Below are 21,803 nucleotides of genomic sequence, written 5' to 3'. Positions count from 1 at the left end.
CTAAAGAAGGCATATAAAGATGACACAGAGGTAATTAAGAGCATATGAAAAGATGCTCAACATCACTAGTCATCAGGAAATGCAAATTAAAATAATGAGATGTCACCTTGCATTCATCAAAGAACAGTGTATTGGTGAGGATATGGAGACTTTGGTACCCTTGTGCACTGTTGATGAGAATATAAAATGGTACAACTGGCTGAGAAATAGTATGAAAAGTTCCTCAAAAATTTAAAAATAGAATTACCATATGATGCAGCAATCTCACTTCTGGAGATATGTATCCAAAAGAATTGAAAGCATTATCCGGAAGCGGTATCTGCTCACCCATGTTCATTGCACCTTTATTCATAATAGCCAAGACAGAGACACAGTCCTAGTGTCCATTGATAGATGAATGGATAAAGAGAATACCACACATGCACACACACACACACACACACACACACACGAATATAGCCTTAAGAAAGAAGGAAATCCTGTCACATGCTATAACATGGATGAAACTTAAGGAAACTAAAGGTTATGTGAAACATAAACCATTCAGAAAGACATGGTTCTATTTACATGAGGTATACTAAGGTAGGTAAACTCTTAGAAAGTAAAAGTAGGCAAGATAGGTGGTTGGTAGGAGCTGAGGGGGAGAAAGAGGAGTTCAGTAGGTATTGCATTTCAGATTCGCAAGATGAAAAAGTTCTAGAGGTCTGTTGTACAATAAGATACATATAGTTAACACTACTGTACACTTAAAAATAGATAAGATAAAAAGTACTGTATTTTTTTAAGATTTTATTTTTTTAAGTAATCTCTACACCTAACATGGGGTTTGAATTCAACAACCCAGAGATCAAGAGTCACATGTTCTACCAACTGAGCCAGCCAGGCACCTCTAAATTTTGTGGTTTATTTACTACCATTTTATGGATTATTTTCTATGAATTTTTTTTTAAGATTTTATTTGTTTATTTGACAGAGATCACAAGTAGGCAGAGAGGCAGGCAGAGAGAGAGGAGGAAGCAGGCTCCCCGCTGAGCAGAGAGCCCGACGTGGGGCTCAATCCCAGGACCGTGGGGTCATGACCTGAGCCGAAGGCAGAGGCTTTAACCCACTGAACCACCCAGGCGCCCCTCTATGAATTTTTTTTAAAATGATTGTGTATTAAGTATTTTATTAGGTTCAAGAGTATTAATTGCCTTGAATTCACTCAGCTAAGTTATTCTGAGGATTTCCTTATTTGAGACATTAAGTTATTAATAGGTTTCCTCATACTAAATAATATTTACATTGGGGGCATAAATCCTACTTGTTTAGATTATTCAAATAATTATTTTAATACCTGTTGAAATCAATTTGCTTTCATATCTGAGAATTTTATACTTGTATTTTTTTTTTTAGATTTTATTTATTTATTTGACAGACAGAGATCACAAGTAGGCAGAGAGAGGGAGAGGGAAGCAGGCTCCCTGCTGCACTGAGAGCGTGACTCAGGACTTGATCCCAGGACCCTGAGATTATGACCTGAGCCAAAGGCAGTGGCTTAACTGAGCCACCCAAGCGCCCCTGTATTTGTATTCTTAAGCAAGATTGACCCAAGTTTTCTTCCCCACATGTATATATGTGTGTATAGAATTAGTTATATAGTCATCAGATTTTCTTTATCTAGAGGAAAAGCTTTCAATTTTTCACAATTTTGCTATTCTTGCTGGACTTCTCATATGTGACCTTTTTTTTTTTTTTTCCTTCATAGGACAACTTTTATTTTTAACTCGTTCCCACTATTCTGGTTCATTTTTTTAATCTATATATATATATATAGATAGATAGATAGATAATTTTTTAACCTATTACCATCACAGTGAGCTGTCCAGTACATCAAATTCCATAATAACCTTCTAACCTGAACTTTTATGTGACCTTTATTATGTTGAGGTAATTTCTGTTCCCAGCTTTTTGAGTGATTTTATCATGAAAGAATGTTGAATTTTGTCAGATGCTTTAGTGTGCAGCTAAAGTTGAGATGATCATGTTCTTTTTGTCCTTCATTCTGTTAATGTGTGGTATATTTAAAAGTTTTTTAATATAAAAACATTTCCTGAGGGTTTTGAAGGGACGGGGGGTGGGAGGTTGGGGTACCAGGTGGTGGGTATTATAGAGGGCACGGATTGCATGGAGCACGGGGTGTGGTGCAAAAATAATGAATACTGTTATGCTGGAAATAAATTTTAAAAAAAAATGTGATTTGGTGGGGCGCCTGGGTGGCTCAGTGGATTAAGCCGCTGCCTTCGGCTCAGGTCATGATCTCAGTGTCCTGGGATCGAGCCCCGCATCGGGCTCTTTGCTCAGCGGGAGCCTGCTTCTCTCTCTCTCTCTCTGCCTGACTCTCCGCCTACTTGTGATCTCTCTCTCTGTCAAATAAATAAATAAAATCTTTAAAAAAATAAATAAATAAATAAAAATAAAAACATTTCCTTTAAGGTTCATGATATGCAATATACATATCACATAAAATCTTGGGACTCTGGGGGTGCCTGGGTGGCTCAGTGGGTTAAAGCCTCTGCCTTCAGCTCAGGTCATGATCCCAGAGTCCTGGGATCCAGCCCTGCATCAGTCTCTCTGATCAGCAGGGAGCCTTCTTCCTCTTCTCTCTCTGCCTGACTCTCTGCCTACTTGTGATCTCTGTCAAATAAATAAATTAAAATCTTTAAAAAAAAATCTTAGGCCTCTGAATCTATTTTCTGATAACTGCGTAGCAAATGAACAATTACTTGATTTGCCTTTTTTAGGGTATACAATACTCATTTGGATTCAAAGCAAAAAATTTATTAAAGAAACAAACAATGAAAACAGAAGTATGTGTGCATAGGTATAAAAGTGAAAAATCAGTACTTTTCATTGGTCAGTTTTTCTTTTATAACCTTGAAAATTGGAATTTTATTTGTTGCAAGTCCAAAATAAAACAGAATTAGAGTTTTCTCATATTTATGACATATTTGAATATTAGGTGTATTTTATTGTTATTAGGGCTAAGCATATGAATTGTCATTGTCATACTTCAAAAGTAGAATATTGGCAGTTTGATACTATGATACTTCTACACATGTAGAAATACCTTAAAAGTACTTGGTAAAATTTCTAGAAGTGTGATTCAGGTTTAACAGTATTATTTTGTCTTGTTTTAACAAATGAAACTCTTTTCTTTTTAGTGATTGCTTTCTAAAACATTTATTCAGAGTTGAATGAAACATTGTGCTGAATAGTAGTAATTCCTGTGACTTTTTAGAATTTGTTAATAGGGGACGCCTGGGTGACTTAGTTGGTTAAGCATCTGACTGTCGGTTTCAGCTCAGGCCATGCTCTCATGGGTTGTAGGATCCAGCTGGAGTCAGGCTCCTCACTCAGAAGGGGGTCTGGTTGAAAGATTCTCTGCCTCTGCTCTTCCCCAGCTCGTTCTCTCTCACAATACATAAATACATCTTTAAAAAATACTTTTTAACTGTATTTATACTTTAGGCAGTTCTCTTTTGTAATTGGTGAATTATACTCTGGTGATCATTCTGGTCTAAGCTTTCTGTGTTCATCATTTTGTTATGGTCACACAGTTATCTTCTGTGTATGTAAGGAAGGTGGTAATAACAATTATAATAGTAATAACTAAATTCACTGTGGGCTTATTATGTGTCAGGGACTATCCCAACACTACTTTTTGTAAACTTTTTAATCCTTGAAATAATACTGCAATGAAATACTGATACCATCACTGTTTTAGAGATGGAAGGAGGCTCAGAATGATTCAACAACTTGCCCAAAGCTCACACAACTAGTAAGTAGCAGAGGGTGATGACTGATTACTTGGACATGAGAACCTGAAACATAATTTGAGTCATCTATATATTTGTCTTTAGTTACTTAATTCCATTGTTTGATAGATGTCTTTAGAAGATTTCATTTAAGTACATTTTTATTAAATTTTTAATGTTCTATCTTCTTAGCCATTACAGTTTTTAATAATTAATGAATACATTCCTTTTTTGGGTCACAGGATGGACAAGCTGAAATTTTGTACACTTTTTGGAATTCTGTTACTCAGGCACTTTCTTCTCAATTCCGAATAGCAACAGATTGTAAGTATGCTATTTATTTCGTAGTTAGTTTCATTTCCACATGCTTTAAAGTTTTCCACGTGCTTTAAAATGTAATGTTAAGAAGTTTTGCTTAATTGGTTTATAATACACATTTTTTGAAAACTCATTGTCTAATTATCATTTCTTCTGCTAACCATATATTTAGTTTTATCAACATTACGTTAATTTTTTGTTTTTCAAATTAGTATGTGGAATAAAATTCTCCAGAAGAATGAGTTAATTCCCCATAGTTCAAACATAGAGGAACTCGGAAGTTTTCCAATATAAAGGGTGTAAAGCAGTTGATGTGGAAGAATTTAGTTGGTGCTTAAAGAATTAGTTTCTAACTAAAAGATATTAAAATACAAGACTTAATATTATTTCCTTATTATTATAAATGAGTGAGTGCCATGAATTATGAAGACGAATGATTCACAGACCTGTACTGCTGAAACAAATAATACATTATATGTTAATAAATAAGTAAGTAAGTAAAAGATAGCTACATGGTGGAAAAAAATGAGGATGTGATGAATGAGCAGATGAAATACCTTCATCATGTGTGCCTGGGTGGCTCAGCTGATTGAGCATCTGCTTTCGGCTCAGGTCATGATCCCAGGGTCCTGGGATGGAGCCCTGCTTTGGGCTTGCCGCTTCGCAGGGAGTCTGCTTCTTTCACTCCCTCTACCCCTTCCCACTGCTGGTACTCTCTCTCACTCACTCACTCTCAAGTAAATAAATAAAATCTTAAAAAAAAAAAAAAACCTTCATCATGAGTTAGAAGTTGCTTGTTCAAACACAATCTCTAAAATTTGTTAATTTTTTTTGGTCATGAAATAATGGCATTGCCTGCCTAATCAATGAATGTAAAAAGGGTTTTAGAAGTTTGTGTGTAAATTCTTACTTACAAATGTTACTGGAAGTATGTAGTAGATGTGAACATTATTTAGTCAGTGGTAATCCAGAGTTGAATAAACCACACTACCTGCCTCCCTACTATTGTGTGTGTGTGTGTGTGTGTGTGTGTGAGAGAGAGAGAGAGAGAGAGAGAGAAAGAGGAGCAGGAAGGTGCAATGGGAGAAGAGAGAGAATCTTTTTTTCTTCTTTAAAGATTTTATTTATTTATTTGACTGACAGAGATCACAAGTAGGCAGAGAGGCAGGCAGAGAGAGAGAGAGAGAGAGGAAGGGAAGCAGGCTCCCTGCTGAGCAGAGAGCCTGATCTCTGAGCCAGAGAGCTGAGCGGGGCTCGATCCCAGGACCCTGAGACCATGACATGAGCCAAAGGCAGAGGCTTAACCCACTGAGCTACCCAGGCACCCCGAAGAGAGAGAATCTTAAGCAGGCTCCATACCCAGCATGGAGCCCTATGAGGGGCTCAATCTCTTGGGCTTCATGCCCAGTGAGAGCCTGAAGCAGGGTTTGATCTCACAACACTGAGATTATGACCTGAGCTGAAATGATGGAGAGTCAAACACTTAACTGACTGAGCCACCCAGGCACCTTGGCCTCCCTACTACTGTTTCTGAGGAAATATGCATCACGGCAGTGACCACAGAGGAGGTCTTCATTCATGTGTGGCCAAACAGAACATAAGCAGAGGATGTATTTAGAACTGATTCACTCTGTTTACTTCTACAAATTACACTTCTCCAAGAAGACCATGCACCTCTTTGCATTATGTATCTATTTTGGTCAGCTTTTTTGAGATACAATTTATATACAGTAAAATTCACCAATTACAGGCAGAAAATCCTGTGAGTTTTGAAATCATTTTTATCCTTTTCCCCACCACCACAATGAAGATATAGAATATTTCCATCACCCCCCCAAATTTCCCACATGTACTTTTGTAATCACCTACTCCCAGCTCTTGGCTCCTGGCAAGTAATGATCAACTGTCTGTCAGTGTAAGTTAACTTTTCCTAAATTTTTGTAAAACTCGTATCACACAGGCTGTGTTCTTTTGTATCAGCATAATTATTGTAAGATTCATCCATATTGCTGTGTGTATCAGTGCTGCCTTTTTATTGCTGATTCACATATAGAGTATACAACAGTTTGTTTATCTATTCCCCAGATGGGAGACCACTGGGTTGTTACAGCCTTGGGTTATTACAAGTAAAGCTACTGCAGTTGTTTGCATAGAAGTCTTTTGTAGATGTATTGTGTTCATTCTCAGGTAAAATATGAGTGGAATTGCCTGATCATTTGATGAGTATGTATTTAACTTTGTAAAGAACTGTTCAACTGCTTTCCAAGATGGATGTACCATTCTGCATCCCATTAGCAGTCTTTCATAACCCAAGCTGCTCTGCATCCTTATCTATCCATGATATTGTCAGTTGTTTTCATTTTAGCCATTCTTAAGAGTGTGTAGTGGATTTTCATTGTGGTTCTAACTTCGACTGGCTTAAGGACCAATGATGACCCATGTTTTCACAGGCACATTTGTTATCTATGTATCTTCTTTGGTCACGTGTTTGTCAAAATTAATGGCTTTTTATTTTTATTTTATTGCTTGTTCTCTTATTACTGAGTCTTAAGAGATCTTTATACATTCTAGATTCATAGTCCTTTCTCAGATGTATGTTTTGCAAATATATTTCTTTTGTCCATGGTTTGCCTTTTCATTTCCTTAACAGGGCCTTCCAAATGATAAAAGTTAACTTTGATAGAGTCAAACTTACCAATTTTTCTTTTCTTCTTCTTTTTTTTTTTTTTTTGACCAAAGAAATCTTTATTTAACCCAAGGCCAGAAGTATCTCCCCCTATATTTTATTCCAGAAGTTTTACCAAGTTGATTTGAAGTTAATTTTTGTTTATTGTATGATATATAAAGTTCAAGGTTATTTCTTGGAATATAGATCTAAAAGATTATACTTTACCCATTGACTGCCCTGGCACTCTTTTAGAAAAATCATTGGTTATATCTGTGTAAGACTATTTCTAGAGTTCTCTTTTTCTTGTTTTGTTTCTTTGTTTGTTTTGCATCTCTAGGTTTGTAATCACAAAATTGTAAATTCTTCTATGTTATTTCATTTATCAAAATAATTTTGCTTATTCTAGGCCTTTTGCTTTTCCATAAATATTTCAGAATCAGATTGTTGTTCTTATAAAAATGTTTCCTGAGACTTTGATTAGGATTACATGATGAATCTACAGATCATTTTGTGGTAAATTCACATCTTAACAGTACTGAGTCATGACTAGAATATCCCCTTGATCTAGGTCTTTTATAATTCTGTCAGTGCTATATAGCTTTTAGTGTGCAAATCTAGCAAATCTTTTCTTAAATTTATTACTATTTCATATATTTTGATCTTATTGTAAATGGCATTTTTAAAATTTTAGTTTACAAGTGTTCATTGTTAGAATATAGAAATACAGTTGATTTCTGGGTACTGACCTTGTATCTTTTACTTTGCTACCCCTACTTACTAGTCTGGTAGTTTTGGGAGTTTTTTTTAACATTTCCTATATTGATGATCATATAGTTTGCAAATAAAGGCAGTTTCACTTCTTTTCCAGTCTGGCTTCCTTTCATTTTTTTTCTTGGTTACCACCTCCAGTAGTGTAGAATTGATTTCAACCTTGTTTATAGTCTTAAGAAGCATTCAGTCCACCTTAATATCTTAATGGCATGTTTCAGTGATGCCATTAATCAGGTTGAGGAAGTTCCCTTACATTTCTAGATTTTTGAGAGTTTTTTTTTAATACTATTGTAAATTTTTTTTTACAGTGCTTTCTGCATCCTTTAAGATGATCAAATGGATTTTTTTTTAGTACGTTAATACCTTGCGTTCTTAGATAAACCTCGCATAGTCATGATACATTGTCCTTTTTATATATTGTTGGATTCAAACTGGTGTAAGGCTTGTTGAATGTGTTTACAAGATATTGATATTTAGTTTTTCTTAATGACTTTTTCCATTGTGGGTATTGGGGTAATGCAAACCTCAGAGAAAAAATGGAAAAGTATTCCATCCTGTTCAATTTTCTCAAGTGATTTATGTAAAATTGGCATTATTCCTCTTTAAATGTTTGGTAGAATTCACCAAGGAAGTCATCTGGGCCTAGAAATTTTCTGGTGTGAAGATTTTAGCTACAAATTCAACTTTTTTTCTTAGATTATTCCATTTCTTTCTTGTTGGGTAAGCTTTGGTAGTTTATGTCTTTCAAAGAATTTTTCTAGTTCATTGAAGTTTTCTAAATTATTCTTGTAATCCTTCCTTATTACCTTTTGGATGTATGTGAAATGTGATGTGTGATGCTCTGTATTCCTGATATCATTAGTTTCTTCTTTTTTTCCTAATAATTACAATTATAGGTTTATTAATTTTGTCTTCTTAGAAACCAGTACTTTCAGGGCACCTGGGTGGCTCAGTGGTTTAAAGCCTCTGCCTTCGGCTCAGGTCATGATCCCAGGGTCCAGGGATAGAGCCCCCCCCATGGAGCTCTCTGCTCAGCGGGGAGCCTGCTTCCCCTCCTTCTCTCTTTGCCTGCCTCCCTGCCTGCTTGTGATCTTTGTCTGTCAAATTAAAAATAAAAAAAAGAAAAGAAAGAAACCAACACTTGGTTTCATGGATTTTTCTCTTTTTTATTTTCAATTTCATTGCTTTCTGCTCTTGTGTTTATTATTTATTTGCTTTGCTTTGGGTTTGATATGTTCATTTTCTTGTTTAGTAAGGCTAAGTTTAGATTATTGGCTTAACCCTTCCTTTTCTAATTTGTTTATGCTGCAGATTTATCTATAAGCAGTATTTTAGCTGCATGCCACCTTTTTATTTTTCCAAACATATAGAAAAGTTAAAATAGCAAAGAAGCATCTATATATCTGTACCTTCAATTCAGTATTTGTTAACAGTTTTCTCACTAAATGAGTATTTTGAAACTGATATGTTTGTTTGAAATTTTAAATTCGTGAATTATTTTTAGGAGGTAAATTTTCAAATATTCAGATGTAATAGTATGTAAATACAGACTTTCAATAGTTTCTCACACCATGTATGGAAGTAATGGGTTTTCATGAAAACAATAATCACCATAAAGTTTTCTTTAATATTATCTTCTCATATCATAAGTCAATTATGTTTAATGGAATGTATTTACTAATATGCCAGAAAGGAAATGCAAAGATATAAATTTACTTATAAAATATATAAGCATAGGGACGCCTGGGTGGCTCAGTTGGTTGAGCAGCTGCCTTCGGCTCAGGTCATGATCCCAGCATCCTGGGATCGAGTCCCACATCGGGCTCCTTGCTCAGCGGGGAGCCTACTTCTCCCTCTGCCTCTGCCTGCCTCTCTGTCTGCCTGTGCCCGCTCTCTCCCCCTCTCTCTCTCTGATAAATAAATAAAATCTTTAAAAAAAATATATATATATATAAGCATAATTATAAAATTGATTGAAACCTCAGTTTTTAGATAGAATAAAAGAAAACTAATGTTAAAAGCTCATTTATGACTATGCAAGATATCTGTTTTTAAGCATTTATTAAAAATGTACTCAGGGTACATGGGTGGCTCAGTTAAGTGTCTGTCCGACTCTTGATTTGGGCCCAGGTTATGATCTCAGGGCCATAAGATGGAGCCCAGAGTTGGGGTGGGAGAAGTCTGCTTGAGCCTCTCTCTCTCTCTGCTCCTCTCTCCCCTCATGCACACACTCCCGCACTCACTCTCTCTTTAAAAATAAATTATTTTTTTAAAATATACTTATAATCCTCTTTGAAAGCTTGGAGTTGTTAAAGTCAGTGTTTTCTTTACTGTAGTGTGTAAATTTAGTTCCTATTTTGAATATCTCTTCTCTGAATGGCAGGAATGTATCAAAGAAAATTGCCTTTAGCATTCTTGAAAAATTTCAAACCTTTAACCAGTTGAACCTTCCAGTATTATTTAGTATTGGTTTTTAGTAGAAATTGTGTAAGGTAAATTTCATGCCAACAAATCACACAGATAATGAGTGGAGGTGAGGCTACAAAGGAAATGTCGTTATCTGCTAATTCGGTCATCTCTCAATTCTGAATCTGATTGAATTTTCTTACGGGTAGTTTTTTCACTTTCTGCATATCTATCTAATCATTTTTGATTGGGTATCAGACATGAATTTTACAGTGTTTGATACTAACACTTTAATCTTCCTATAAATATTCTTGTTCTTAGATACTGTCAAGTTACTTAGAAACAATTTGGTTTTTTTGAATCTTGCTTGTTAAGATTCACTAGCAAAACCTGAGCAGTATTTGGTCTAGACCTAATTATTTTCTACTCCTGAGGCAATATTTTTCTTCTTACTCTACCAAATATTCTGAATCATAAGGTTTTCCAACCTGGCTGTCAGGAACAGGCTTGCTTCCCAGTCATATGTAAGTAACAGGTATATTCTTTCTAATCCTGTATGGTTTCTTCCCCCCGACTCTGGAACTTTTCTCACACACATATGCTGCATAACGTTTTGCTGAGTACTAATGGTGGACCATTTGCAGATTTCCGCAGTTAACAGCTCTCTTCTCTCTGGTCTTCTGTCCCATCAATTCTAGTTGGTTCAGTTTTCCCGGTCCTTGGGACAGTAGGGGTAGAGGCGGCTCTTCCCCTTCTAGGCTATGGAAGCCTGGTAGGAAATAAGCTGATGTTACCAAACTGGTAGGTTCTTTCCCTGGTCGATACCTTTTGCTAAATGGCCAAAACAATACAGTATTTGATGGCAAGCATGTAATTTATTCAATGGCCAGAGAATAGAGAAGGTCGTGCTCTAAAGTCACCTTCTCCCCAGTTGGGTTTTATGGGGTTAGGGTAATTGAGGGGCTAGTAAGCACATTAACAGAGGGGTTTTTTCCAGGAAGGAGGAAGAGGCTTCAGAACCAAGAGTACCACCTCTTTTCTTCTCCTAAATGGGCACAGTTGGATGGGTCATAGGCTGTTAGGTGTGTTTTTGTTAATTACAGTTAGATGAGGTCATCTGGAGGGTTAACACAGTGTCTAAACTGGATCAAACCAGTCGAAAATTGGATCTTGGGGCCTGTTTGGAGCTGTAGTTTCTGGCATCCCGCCTTAGCTTCTGGTAGCCAACAGTACCTGTGAGCAGGGCTAGAAAACTGAGTTTTTGCGACTTGTTAGTGAGTCCCCAATGACACTGGGGTGGTCATAGGGTTCACCTCATTTATTTCCTTTCTCTCAGGGATCACTGTCTTTTATTACATGCTATCTTTGAATGCCTGGTGTTTTCAAAACCATTATTTCATATATTTTGTTTGTTGTTTTTTTGGTTGTTTCAGATAGGTTAATTCTGGTCCCTGTTACTCCACCTTGACAGGAAGCAGAAGTATCTCATCTAGTTTTAAGAGTAATAGTTAAAAGTACGTTTCAAAATGTTTATGGTATGTGTGTGTTCAATGGTACTGTCATTTACTTCTCTTTGGTCATCTGCTTTCTCATTATCCTTGAGCATTACAAGCCTTTCACATTTTTCACATGCTCTCATTTTCCCATTCTGCTCACTCTCAGTGACCAGCCCCATCTCCTGGGTTATTAAGATAATTAGTGGCATTAGGAAATTCTTTCAATATCCCGGACCTTCCCTCTAAGAAAAGCCTTATTTTCTCCCAGTGGATCTCTGAGAGTGAGGTGACAATCCTATTCTTCAGAGCTACCCATTCACTGTTGGCCACCTGTCTGCTTTGTTTACCCTTTGCTGGAAGCAACACCATTCTTTGGTCTCTTTGTTCTAACTTGTGTTTCTCCTTTTCTTTTGATTTCTTCCTCACAGGAAACCTATCAAGTCACTCTAATGTAGTAGAAAACTAAAAACTAGAGCGTTCCTCTTTAGTTACTATTTGATCTCTCTTTTTATCTGAATTTCTCACAAGAGTAGTTTGCAGTTTTTTGTCTTCATTTCCAGCCTGTTGATTTCTCAACTAGGTGTACTCCAGTGGTCTGCCACCATTCTATCAAAATTGTTCTCATTAAAGTAAGCAATGACCTACTTTTTTAATTACCAAATCCAGGAGATGTTTTCCAGTTCTCATTACAGGACCTGTCTAGCTTGTATAGTCGGAAGAAGCTATTGAGAGGAAATAGAATATTTGGGGCAGAAAATTCCATTAATATTTCACATTCACAGTAGTTTGTTACTTCTGATAGCATTATTACTTTAATAACTTCCTTTGGGAGAACTCCAAAGCAAGTTGTTTGTAAAGCACCTTCCATTTATATAGCACATACAGTCCCTGAAGTGTGCTGTAGTACTTCTTAAAATTATAGACAGGCAATATTAAGGAATGCAACCATCTGCAGAGTTGAAGATTACACACAATGTAACAGATTGTCTAAGTAAGTAATATTTTGGCAGAAAATATCTAAAGGGAAATTTTCCTACTTAGGAACATGTTCTTTCTGATTATAAATGTTCATGCTGAGTAAAAAGAAGTTCTAGTAGGTATAATAAAAGATAACCCACGACAGTGAATTTACTTTCTTAAAAATGGGGCTTAAACTTGTTACCTTGAAAGCTTCTATAGGGTATCTGCCACTTTAATTATCTATGGGTGATAGTTATTCACAAAATGAGTTCTAAGCTTTATTACTTTTATATTGTACTTCTAGGTAATAGTATTTGTTGACCAACCTGTGGTGTTATGATATATATATATATTTTAAGACTTAGTAGAAAAAAGCAAGATAAACATTACCATTTTAAGCTCTTTGAAATTAAAACATAATTCTTCTTTTTTATCTGATGATTTTCCTGGAATGTCTCATCCCCCTTACTTTGCCCTATTTTTCATCATAGCTCATATCATTTGTTAATATATGTTAATATTTATTTCTCATGTCTGGATCCCCTTTCCCCACTAGAATGTAATCTAATCAAAATATTATTTTGATAACAGCAGTATTTTCAATAGCTAAAAAAGTAACTGGCACACAGTAGGACTTCAATGAGCGCTTGTTGACTGGAAGGAAGAAAAGAGGGAGGAATCAAGTGAGGAAAAAATGCCAGCGTCCTCTGATAAAAGCTTAAGAACTTAAAACATTTTTTGAAATATGTTTAAAATATTCTGGCAAGCAAATCTTTAAAAAAATGTTTAAAACCTTTGTATAATATCATTCTCTCAAAACTCTTACGCAATTCAAGGAGATGATTCATACAATTAAGAGAGCTATGTGGTACATTTCTGTAGTGCTTTGGAAAACCAAGCGTGAGTAAGAGATACACTGGAGAGATATATATCTTTTAAGATTTAGAAAGCTTTAATACTTGACATGTATGCTAAAACTCTTTTTCTTTACCTTTTTAAAAATATAGTGATAAATCAGTAGTCTAGTTGTCCTGAGAAGTAGGGTGATAAGCAACCTGTATGAATTATGAGTACTTTCTTTAATGTAGATTTTTTTAAACGTTAGAATGATGTGCATGTTAAATGATAATTGTGATACATTTCTTAAAAGCCAATGTACAATTTAAAAATACATATTAGGGGGCGCCTGGGTGGCTCAGTGGGTTAAAGCCTCTGCCTTCGGCTCAGGTCATGATCCCAGGGTCCTAGGATCGAGCCCCGCATCTGGCTCTCTGCTCAGCAGTGAGCCTGCTTCCTCCTCTCTCTGACTGCCTCTCTGCCTACTTGTAATCTCTGTCTGTCAAATAAATGAATAAAATTAAAAAATAATAATAATAAAAAATAAATAAATAAAAATACATATTAGGAATTACATCTCCTACCTTCATTTAAGTATTTTGATCCCTGCAGTTGAAGCACTTTTTCACTGTAGAGTTCAAATGGGTTTATAAGAGACCTTCCAAAGCACCCTGTGTTTAGTACCTAAAGTCAAAAACTTGGAGTTTGTTCAAAAAGAGGAATAACTGTTGTTGAGAACTGAAGTCTTTTTTTAGGAAAGTACTAAAAATTTAGGGCACCTGGGTCACTCAGTTAGTTAAGAAAGTGCTTTTGGCTCAGGTCATGATCCTGGAGTCCCAGGATCCAGTCCCATATTGGTCTCCCTGCTCAGCAGGGAGTCTGCTTCTCCCTCTGACCCTCCCCCCTCTCATGCTCTGTCTCTCTCATTCTCTATCTCTCTCAAATAAATAAATAAAATCTTAAAAAAGGAAAGTACTAAAAGTTTATAGAACCTAGAGGAAGGTGAGTCTTAGCCATCAAATAAGTTTTTGGAGACTTTCTTTTCAGGGAAAATTTGATCATGTAATTCTCTAATAAAAATCTTTTATTGGTTTTATATATATATATCTCATGTATATATATCTTATATCTTATGTTAACAAATATCTTATATTGGTTTCATAAATATATATATGTATTCATATATATATCTTATAAAAGATATTCAATATCTTAGGGCACCTGAGTGGCTCAATGGGTTAAGCCTCTGCCTTCGGCTCAGGTCATGATCTCAGGGTCCTGGGACTGAACCCCGCATCGGGCTTTCTGCTCAGCGGGGAGCCTGCTTCCCCCTCTCTCTGCCTGCTGCTCTGCCTGCTTGTGATCTTTCTCTCTCGCTCTCTGTCAAATAGTAAATAAAATCTTTTTTAAAAAAAGATATTTAATCTTACATTGGTATATATATAAATAGGTATTTATATATATTGGTTTCATATATATATATATATCTCAAGTCATTATATTGCACACCTTGAGCTAATGCAATGTTACAAGTCAGTTATATCTCAATAAAACAAAAAAATAAATTTTAAAAGATTAAAAATTTTTCATTGATTCCCTGTTACTTTTTTCTTTTTTAAGATTTTATTTATCTATTTTAGAGATAGAGCATGTGAGCAAGTGGGGAGTGGTAGGAGCAGAGGGAGAGGAATGAGCAGATACTATGCTGAACAAGGAGCCAACATGGGGCCTGGTCCCTCAACCCTGAGATCACAATCTGAGCTGAAATCCAGAGTCGGACACGTAATCGACTGAGCCACCCAGGCTCCCCGATTACTCTTAAAAAATAATTTATTGTAGGGGCACCTGGGTGGCTCAGTGGGTTTAGCTTCTGCCTTCGGCTCAGGTCATGATCTCAGGGTCCTGGAATCGAGCCCTACATCGGGCTCTCTGCTCAGCAGGGAGCCTACTCCCCCCGTCCTGCCTGCCTCTCTGCCTACTTTTGATCTCTGTCTGTCAAATAAAATCTTTTTAAAAAATCATTTATTGGGCGCCTGGGTGGCTCAGTGGGTTAAGCCACTGCCTTCGGCTCAGATCATGATCTCAGGGTCCTGGGATCGAGTTCCGCATCGAGCTCTCTGCTCAGCAGGGAGCCTGCTTCCTCCTCTCTCTCTCTCTGCCTGCCTCTCTGCCTACTTGTGATCTCTCTCTGTCAAATAAATAAAAATAAAAAATCTTAAAAAAAAATCATTTATTATAATATAAGACTTAATAATAAAGAAAATAATATAATATATATGTATATATATTATATTAATATAGCTATGTAACAAGATGAAGAACAGCCTCAAAATCAAGAAATAAAGTATTACCTGATCCAGGAGCTCCCCTCAGGTCTCCTGGTTTTGCCTGCCCTTCTCCTATATAAGAGTATTCACTCATTTCTAATGACACAGTTTTTTTAAATTATTATTTTATACAGATAAAATGATCCAGTTTGTACTCTTATATTTGCTGTTTGACATTTCTCACTCAGCATGCTTCTAAGAATCCTCTATATTGTTGCATGCACTTGTAGGTCATTTTCAACGTTATAAAATGTTCCATTTTGTAAATATATCAGAGTATATTTATCCACCATATTATTGATGGGCATTTGGATTGCTTCCCATTTTGAGCTATTTTGAGTAATGGTACTATGACAATTCTGTCCATTTTTACTGGGAATAAACCTAGGACTAGAAAATAGGTACACATAGTGGACCAAATTATATGTTGCATAGAGATTTGCATGTGTTACCTTACATGACAAAAGGGATTTTGCAGATGTGATTTAAGGATCTTGATATAGAGAGATTGTCCTGGATCATCTAGGCAGGCCCAGTATAGTCACAGAGGCCTGTAGAAGGGTCAGAGAGAGGCAGGAGAGTCAGAGGAGGAGATGTGATTATGTGAAGGGGCCCACAAGCCAAGCGGTATAGGCAGGTGGAGCCTTCAGAAGGAACACAGCTCTGCTGATAACTCAATTTTGGCTTAGACCAGTTTTGTACTTCTGACCTCCAGATCTGCAAGATTATCTATTTATGTTATAGTAAACCACCAAATCTGTGATAATTTGTTACAGCAGCTATAGAAACTCATACAGTATGTAATAGAGTTTACCTATGGTCAGCTGCAATAGTTACTGCCAAAGAGTTTTTTAAATGTTGCATCAATTTAAACTTTCCTTGGCAGTCCACATTTTCCCACATCCTTGTCAGCACTTGCTATTGTTCGTGTTTTTTTCCTTTAACCATTTTGGTGGACATTTAGTCAAATCACATTGCAATCTTAATTTTATTTCCCTAGTGTTTCATGATACTCATTTTCCCACATATTTATGAGCTATTTACATATTTTTTTTCAAAGTTTCTGTTCATTTCTGTAGAACTGCCTGTCTGATTGATTCATAAGATTTTATTCACATATTCTGAAGCCTTTTACTGTTCTCTTTTCTCACCCTTTGGCAGTCTAGTTGTACATAAATAGGTTGATTGTTTCCACTCATTCTTGGGTTGGGTTGGATTGGGGTAGTTGCAGTTTTAATAAGATTCAGTCTATCTCTAATTTTTCTTTATTTGGGGGGAGGGGATGCTTCTCCCATGGTTTTTAATTGAGACGTTGGAGAGTCTTTGTCTCCTCATCCCTGAAAGACTGAGTTTGATCTAGCTCTGCCATCCAGAAGTTTCCAGACGAGGCTCTTCAGCCTTCTGCTTCATGAAACTTCAGAATCTGGTGAATGTCTTCATGGAAAGGAAGAACTGCGTGTGTTTGTGACATGTTCTCTCCCTTCAGCTAGCCTTTGTTTCCAATATGTTTCCACAAATATCAAGCATATTTTACTTCTGCCCTTTGAAGTTTTAGACCTAGTTCCCAAGCTTCTCTTGCAGGCCCATAGCTAGCTAAATCTTCCATGGGACACTAGGGTTGAGAGTCCTTAAATTTCAAAATTTATACTCCAGTTCCGTGAACCACTAAAAGCTCTGCTAGTTTTTTCTCCAGCATGTGGTTCTCTGCTTGGTCCCATCTTGAATTTATAAAAAATGTATATTGCTTCTTTAATTGTTACAGTGGGAGCCCTGATCTGCCTCCACTCTTCTTCCCCTGTTACTCCCAGGATACATTCCCAACATGACTTTTCTAGTCCCTTCTTATCAGTGCTCTTTTTTTTTTCCTTTCTAATTTTTTATCTCTGTAATGGAGTTTTAGTTTGTGAATAAGTCATCTTCTCTCATCTCATCTTTACAATTACCTGAAACACATGTCTGTATCCTCCCCTTCATATGGATAACTCACATTCGTTTCCCCAATCTCAGTTTAGAAATGAAGTGTTCTTGATATCTCCCTCCCCATATACATGCTTAGATATGGGTTTGACATCCTCTGTCTGCTCCCATAAAGCTCTTATATGTCCCCAATTTTAGTAATTATCCCACCATTTCATAATGGGCCACCTCCTTGCTTGTCTGTACATTCCACCGGGCTCTAGAAAAAGCTTATCAGTACCTCTGTTCCATATTATGTTCCTGTCACAAAGCAGAGTGCTCATTATGTAACTGACATGCTATTGAAATGGATGCCTAAAGTGTTAAATTAATATTTAAAGGCTGTAAGAATTAGGAAATTGAGCAGAAAAACTAAAAATAAAAATACCTTTCATTAAAAAAATAGTAAGCTCTTACAAGCTAAATGAGATCCTAATGTGAAGTGCTTTTAGAAAATAACAGTGTATATGTATGATAAACAGGGACATGAAAGGACACAAATGTTGGAGTGATTATCTTAGGGTAATAGAATATCAAATACTTTTTACCTTTCTCCTTATACCATTATATATTTGATCCTTTGCAATTAAGATTTTATGTCATCAACATAAAACATGAAGCAGTTTTCACTGAGGTAGAAAAAGAAAGCAAACATGAGACTAAGATATTTAATTAAATCCTTCTTGAGGATTTGTTGAACACACAAATGTGACCCAATTGTTAGGAAATGGATAAAGCATTCAGAATTGAAGAGTAGAGTGAAATGTCAAATGGATCAAAGAATTAAATGTAAACTGTGGACCATTCGGGGGTTGGAAGGAAACAGTGAGTAAGCTAGGAATAGGGAAAACTTCTCTGATTTAACATCTAGAGGCAATTATGAAAAGATTGATTATTTGATTACATTAAAAATTTTACATGGCGGGGGCGCCTGGGTGGCTCAGTGGGTTAAAGCCTCTGCCTTCGGCTCAGGTCATGATCCCAGGGTCCTGGGATCGAGCCCCGCATCGGGCTCTCTTCCCTGCAGGGAGCCTCCTTCCTCCCCTCTCCCTCTGCCTGCCTCTCTGCCTACTTGTGATCTCTGTCTATCAAATAAATAAATAAAATCTTTTTAAAAAAATTTTTGTACATGGCAGGAAAAATAAAAAGACGAGTGACAATCTTGAAAAACATTTATAACTTACATCATAGAAAAGAAGCTAGTATCCATACTATAAAAAGCTGCTAAAATGAGAAGAAAAAGACCAACAATCCTAAAGGAAAAAAAGGGTAGCTTCCTTTAATTTGAAAAAGATGCTCAGTGTTCCCCATGAATTGAGAAATGCAAAATAAAAGTACATAGAGACACCATTTCTCATCTATCAAATGAGCAAAAAAAAAAAAAAAAAAAAAATCAGAGAAGTTTAAAAACTCACTCTGTTGATAAGCCTGTGGAGAAACATCACTCCTCACACATTGTGAACTCAAATACAGACCTTATTGGAGGGGAGTTCAGAGTATCTAATGAAGTCATATAAGCATTTGCTTTTTTACTCACAGTTCTGCTTTTAAGGATCTATTCTATAGAAGCACTAGCAAAACCATGAAGAGTTGTATTCACAGGACTATTCATTGGATCATTATTTGGAATAGAAAAAAAACGGAAGTAGCCCAAGTGTTCATCACTTAGGTGATTAAATAAGCTGTGCGTCAATAGAATGGAATGCCATACAACTAACTTTTGTAGCAACATGGACGAGACTGGAAGAGATTATGCTGAGTGAAATAAGTCAAGCAGAGAGAGTCAATTATCATATGGTTTCACTTATTTGTGGAGCATAACAAATAGCATGGAGGACATGGGGACTTAGAGTGGAGAAGGGAGTTGGGGGAAATTGGAAGGGGAGGTGAACCATGAGAGACTATGGACTCTGAAAAACAATCTGAGGGTTTTGAAGGGACGGGGGGTGGGAGGTTGGGGTACCAGGTGGTGGGTATTATAGAGGGCACGGATTGCATGGAGCACGGGGTGTGGTGCAAAAATAATGAATACTGTTATGCTGGGAAAAAAAAAAAAAAAGAATGAGAGGGATGCTCGGGTGGCTCAGTTGGTTAAGGGACTGCCCTCGGCTCAGGTCATGATCCTGGAGTACCGGGATCGAGTCCCACATTGGGCTCCCAACTCAGCAGGGAGACCGCTTCTCCCTCTAACTCTCCCCACTCTTGTGTACTTTCTCTCATTCTCTCTCTCTCAAATAAGTAAATAAAATCTTAAGAAAGAGAGAGAGAGAAAGAATGAGAAAGAGACCCAAAAAAAGAAATGAGGAATATCTTTATATGCTGCTATGGAATGATCTCCAAGATATTAAGTTTAAAAAGTGGAGAAATATGTGTGCAGTATGCTGTTGTTTACCAAAGTTAGGGGGTAGCATAAGTATATATTTGACTTATATTTTTAATTAAAGGAAGAATAAGGGTGCCTGGGTGGCCCAGTCGTTAAGCGTCAGCCTTCGGCTCAGGTCATGATCCCGGGCTCACTGGATCCAGTCCCACATTGGGCTCCCTGCTCAGTGAGAAGCCTGCTTCTCCCTCTCCCACTCCCCCCGCTTGTGTTCCCTCTCTCGCTGTCTGTCAAATAAATAAATAAAAATCTTTAAGAAAAAAAAAAGAAATGGAATAATAAACCATAAAATCCAAAACATGATTACCAGTAGCAGGGGCGGACGGGAGGGTGTGTGTGTGAAGAATACATTAGGGAGACCAGGGATAAAAGCTATAGGCTTCTTCAAATGTACTTAGTTGTATAGATTTAGTTTCATTGTCCTATAAATATTTAATGTAAAATTTTATATATTTTATATATATAATTTTATATAAAATGGAATGAAAATGGAAGAAGAAAGTAAAATGGAAAATCTTTTTTTTTTATTTTTTATTTTTAATAAACATATATTTTTATCCCCAGGGGTACAGGTCTGTGAATCACCAGGTTTACACACTTCACAGCACTCACCAAAGCACATACCCTCCCCAATGTCCATAATCCCACCCCCTTCTCCCAAACCCCCTCCCCCCAGCAACCCTCAATTTGTTTTGTGAGATTAAGAGTCACTTATGGTTTGTCTCCCTCCCAATCCCATCTTGTTTCATTGATTCTTCTCCTACCCATTTAAGCCCCCATGTTGCATCACCACTTCCTCATATCAGGGAGATCATATGATAGTTGTCTTTCTCTGCTTGACTTATTTCGCTAAGCATGATACGCTCTAGTTCCATCCATGTTGTCGCAAATGGCAAGATTTCATTTCTTTTGATGGCTGGATAGTATTCCATTGTGTATATATACCACATCTTCTTGATCCATTCATCTGTTGACGGACATCTAGGTTCTTTCCATAGTTTGGCTATTGTGGACATTGCTGCTATAAACATTCGGGTGCACGTGCCCCTTTGGATCACTACGTTTGTATCTTTAGGGTAAATACCCAATAGTGCAATTGCTGGGTCATAGGGCAGTTCTATTTTCAATATTTTGAGGAACCTCCATGCTGTTTTCCAGAGTGGCTGCACCAGCTTGCATTCCCACCAACAGTGTAGGAGGGTTCCCCTTTCTCCGCATCCTCGCCAGCATCTGTCATTTCCTGACTTGTTGATTTTAGCCATTCTGACTGGTGTGAGGTGATATCTCATTGTGGTTTTGATTTGTATTTCCCTGATGCCGAGTGATATGGAGCACTTTTTCATGTGTCTGTTGGCCATCTGGATGTCTTCTTTGCAGAAATGTCTGTTCATGTCCTCTGCCCATTTCTTGATTGGATTATTTGTTCTTTGGGTGTTGAGTTTGCTAAGTTCTTTATAGATTTTGGACACTAGTCCTTTATCTGATATGTCGTTTGCAAATATCTTCTCCCATTCTGTCAGTTGTCTTTTGATTTTGTTAACTGTTTCCTTTGCTGTGCAAAAGCTTTTGATCTTGATGAAATCCCAATAGTTCATTTTTTCCCTTGCTTCCCTTGCCTTTGGCGTTGTTCCTAGGAAGATGTTGCTGCGGCAGAGGTAGAAGAGGTTGCTGCCTGTGTTCTCCTCAAGGATTTTGATGGACTCCTTTCGCACATTGAGGTCTTCATCCATTTTGAGTCTATTTTTGTGTGTGGTGTAAGGAAATGGTCCAATTTCATTTTTCTGCATGTGGCTGTCCAATTTTCCCAGCACCATTTATTGAAGAGGCTGTCTTTTTTCCATTGGACATTCTTTCCTGCTTTGTCGAAGATTAGTTGACTGTAGAGTT

The 21,803-nt window shown here is 36.9% G+C and overlaps 1 protein-coding gene across 3 annotated transcripts in view; it reads left to right on the top strand.

The window, feature by feature from the left end:
• The window catches only part of COG5 (component of oligomeric golgi complex 5), a 293,532-nt gene that overhangs the window by 194,992 nt on the left and 76,737 nt on the right, over nucleotides 1-21,803 (top strand). For all 3 annotated transcript variants that reach the window (XM_032304091.1, XM_032304089.1, XM_032304090.1), the window contains one exon: nucleotides 4,040-4,121. In XM_032304091.1, the coding sequence (XP_032159982.1) occupies nucleotides 4,040-4,121 (82 nt within the window). The remainder of the gene's footprint in view (nucleotides 1-4,039; nucleotides 4,122-21,803) is intronic.

Source organism: Mustela erminea, chromosome 11, assembly GCF_009829155.1.
Source record: "Mustela erminea isolate mMusErm1 chromosome 11, mMusErm1.Pri, whole genome shotgun sequence".
Classification (NCBI taxonomy): domain Eukaryota; kingdom Metazoa; phylum Chordata; class Mammalia; order Carnivora; family Mustelidae; genus Mustela; species Mustela erminea.
This window is presented reverse-complemented; position numbering and strand designations above follow the sequence as displayed.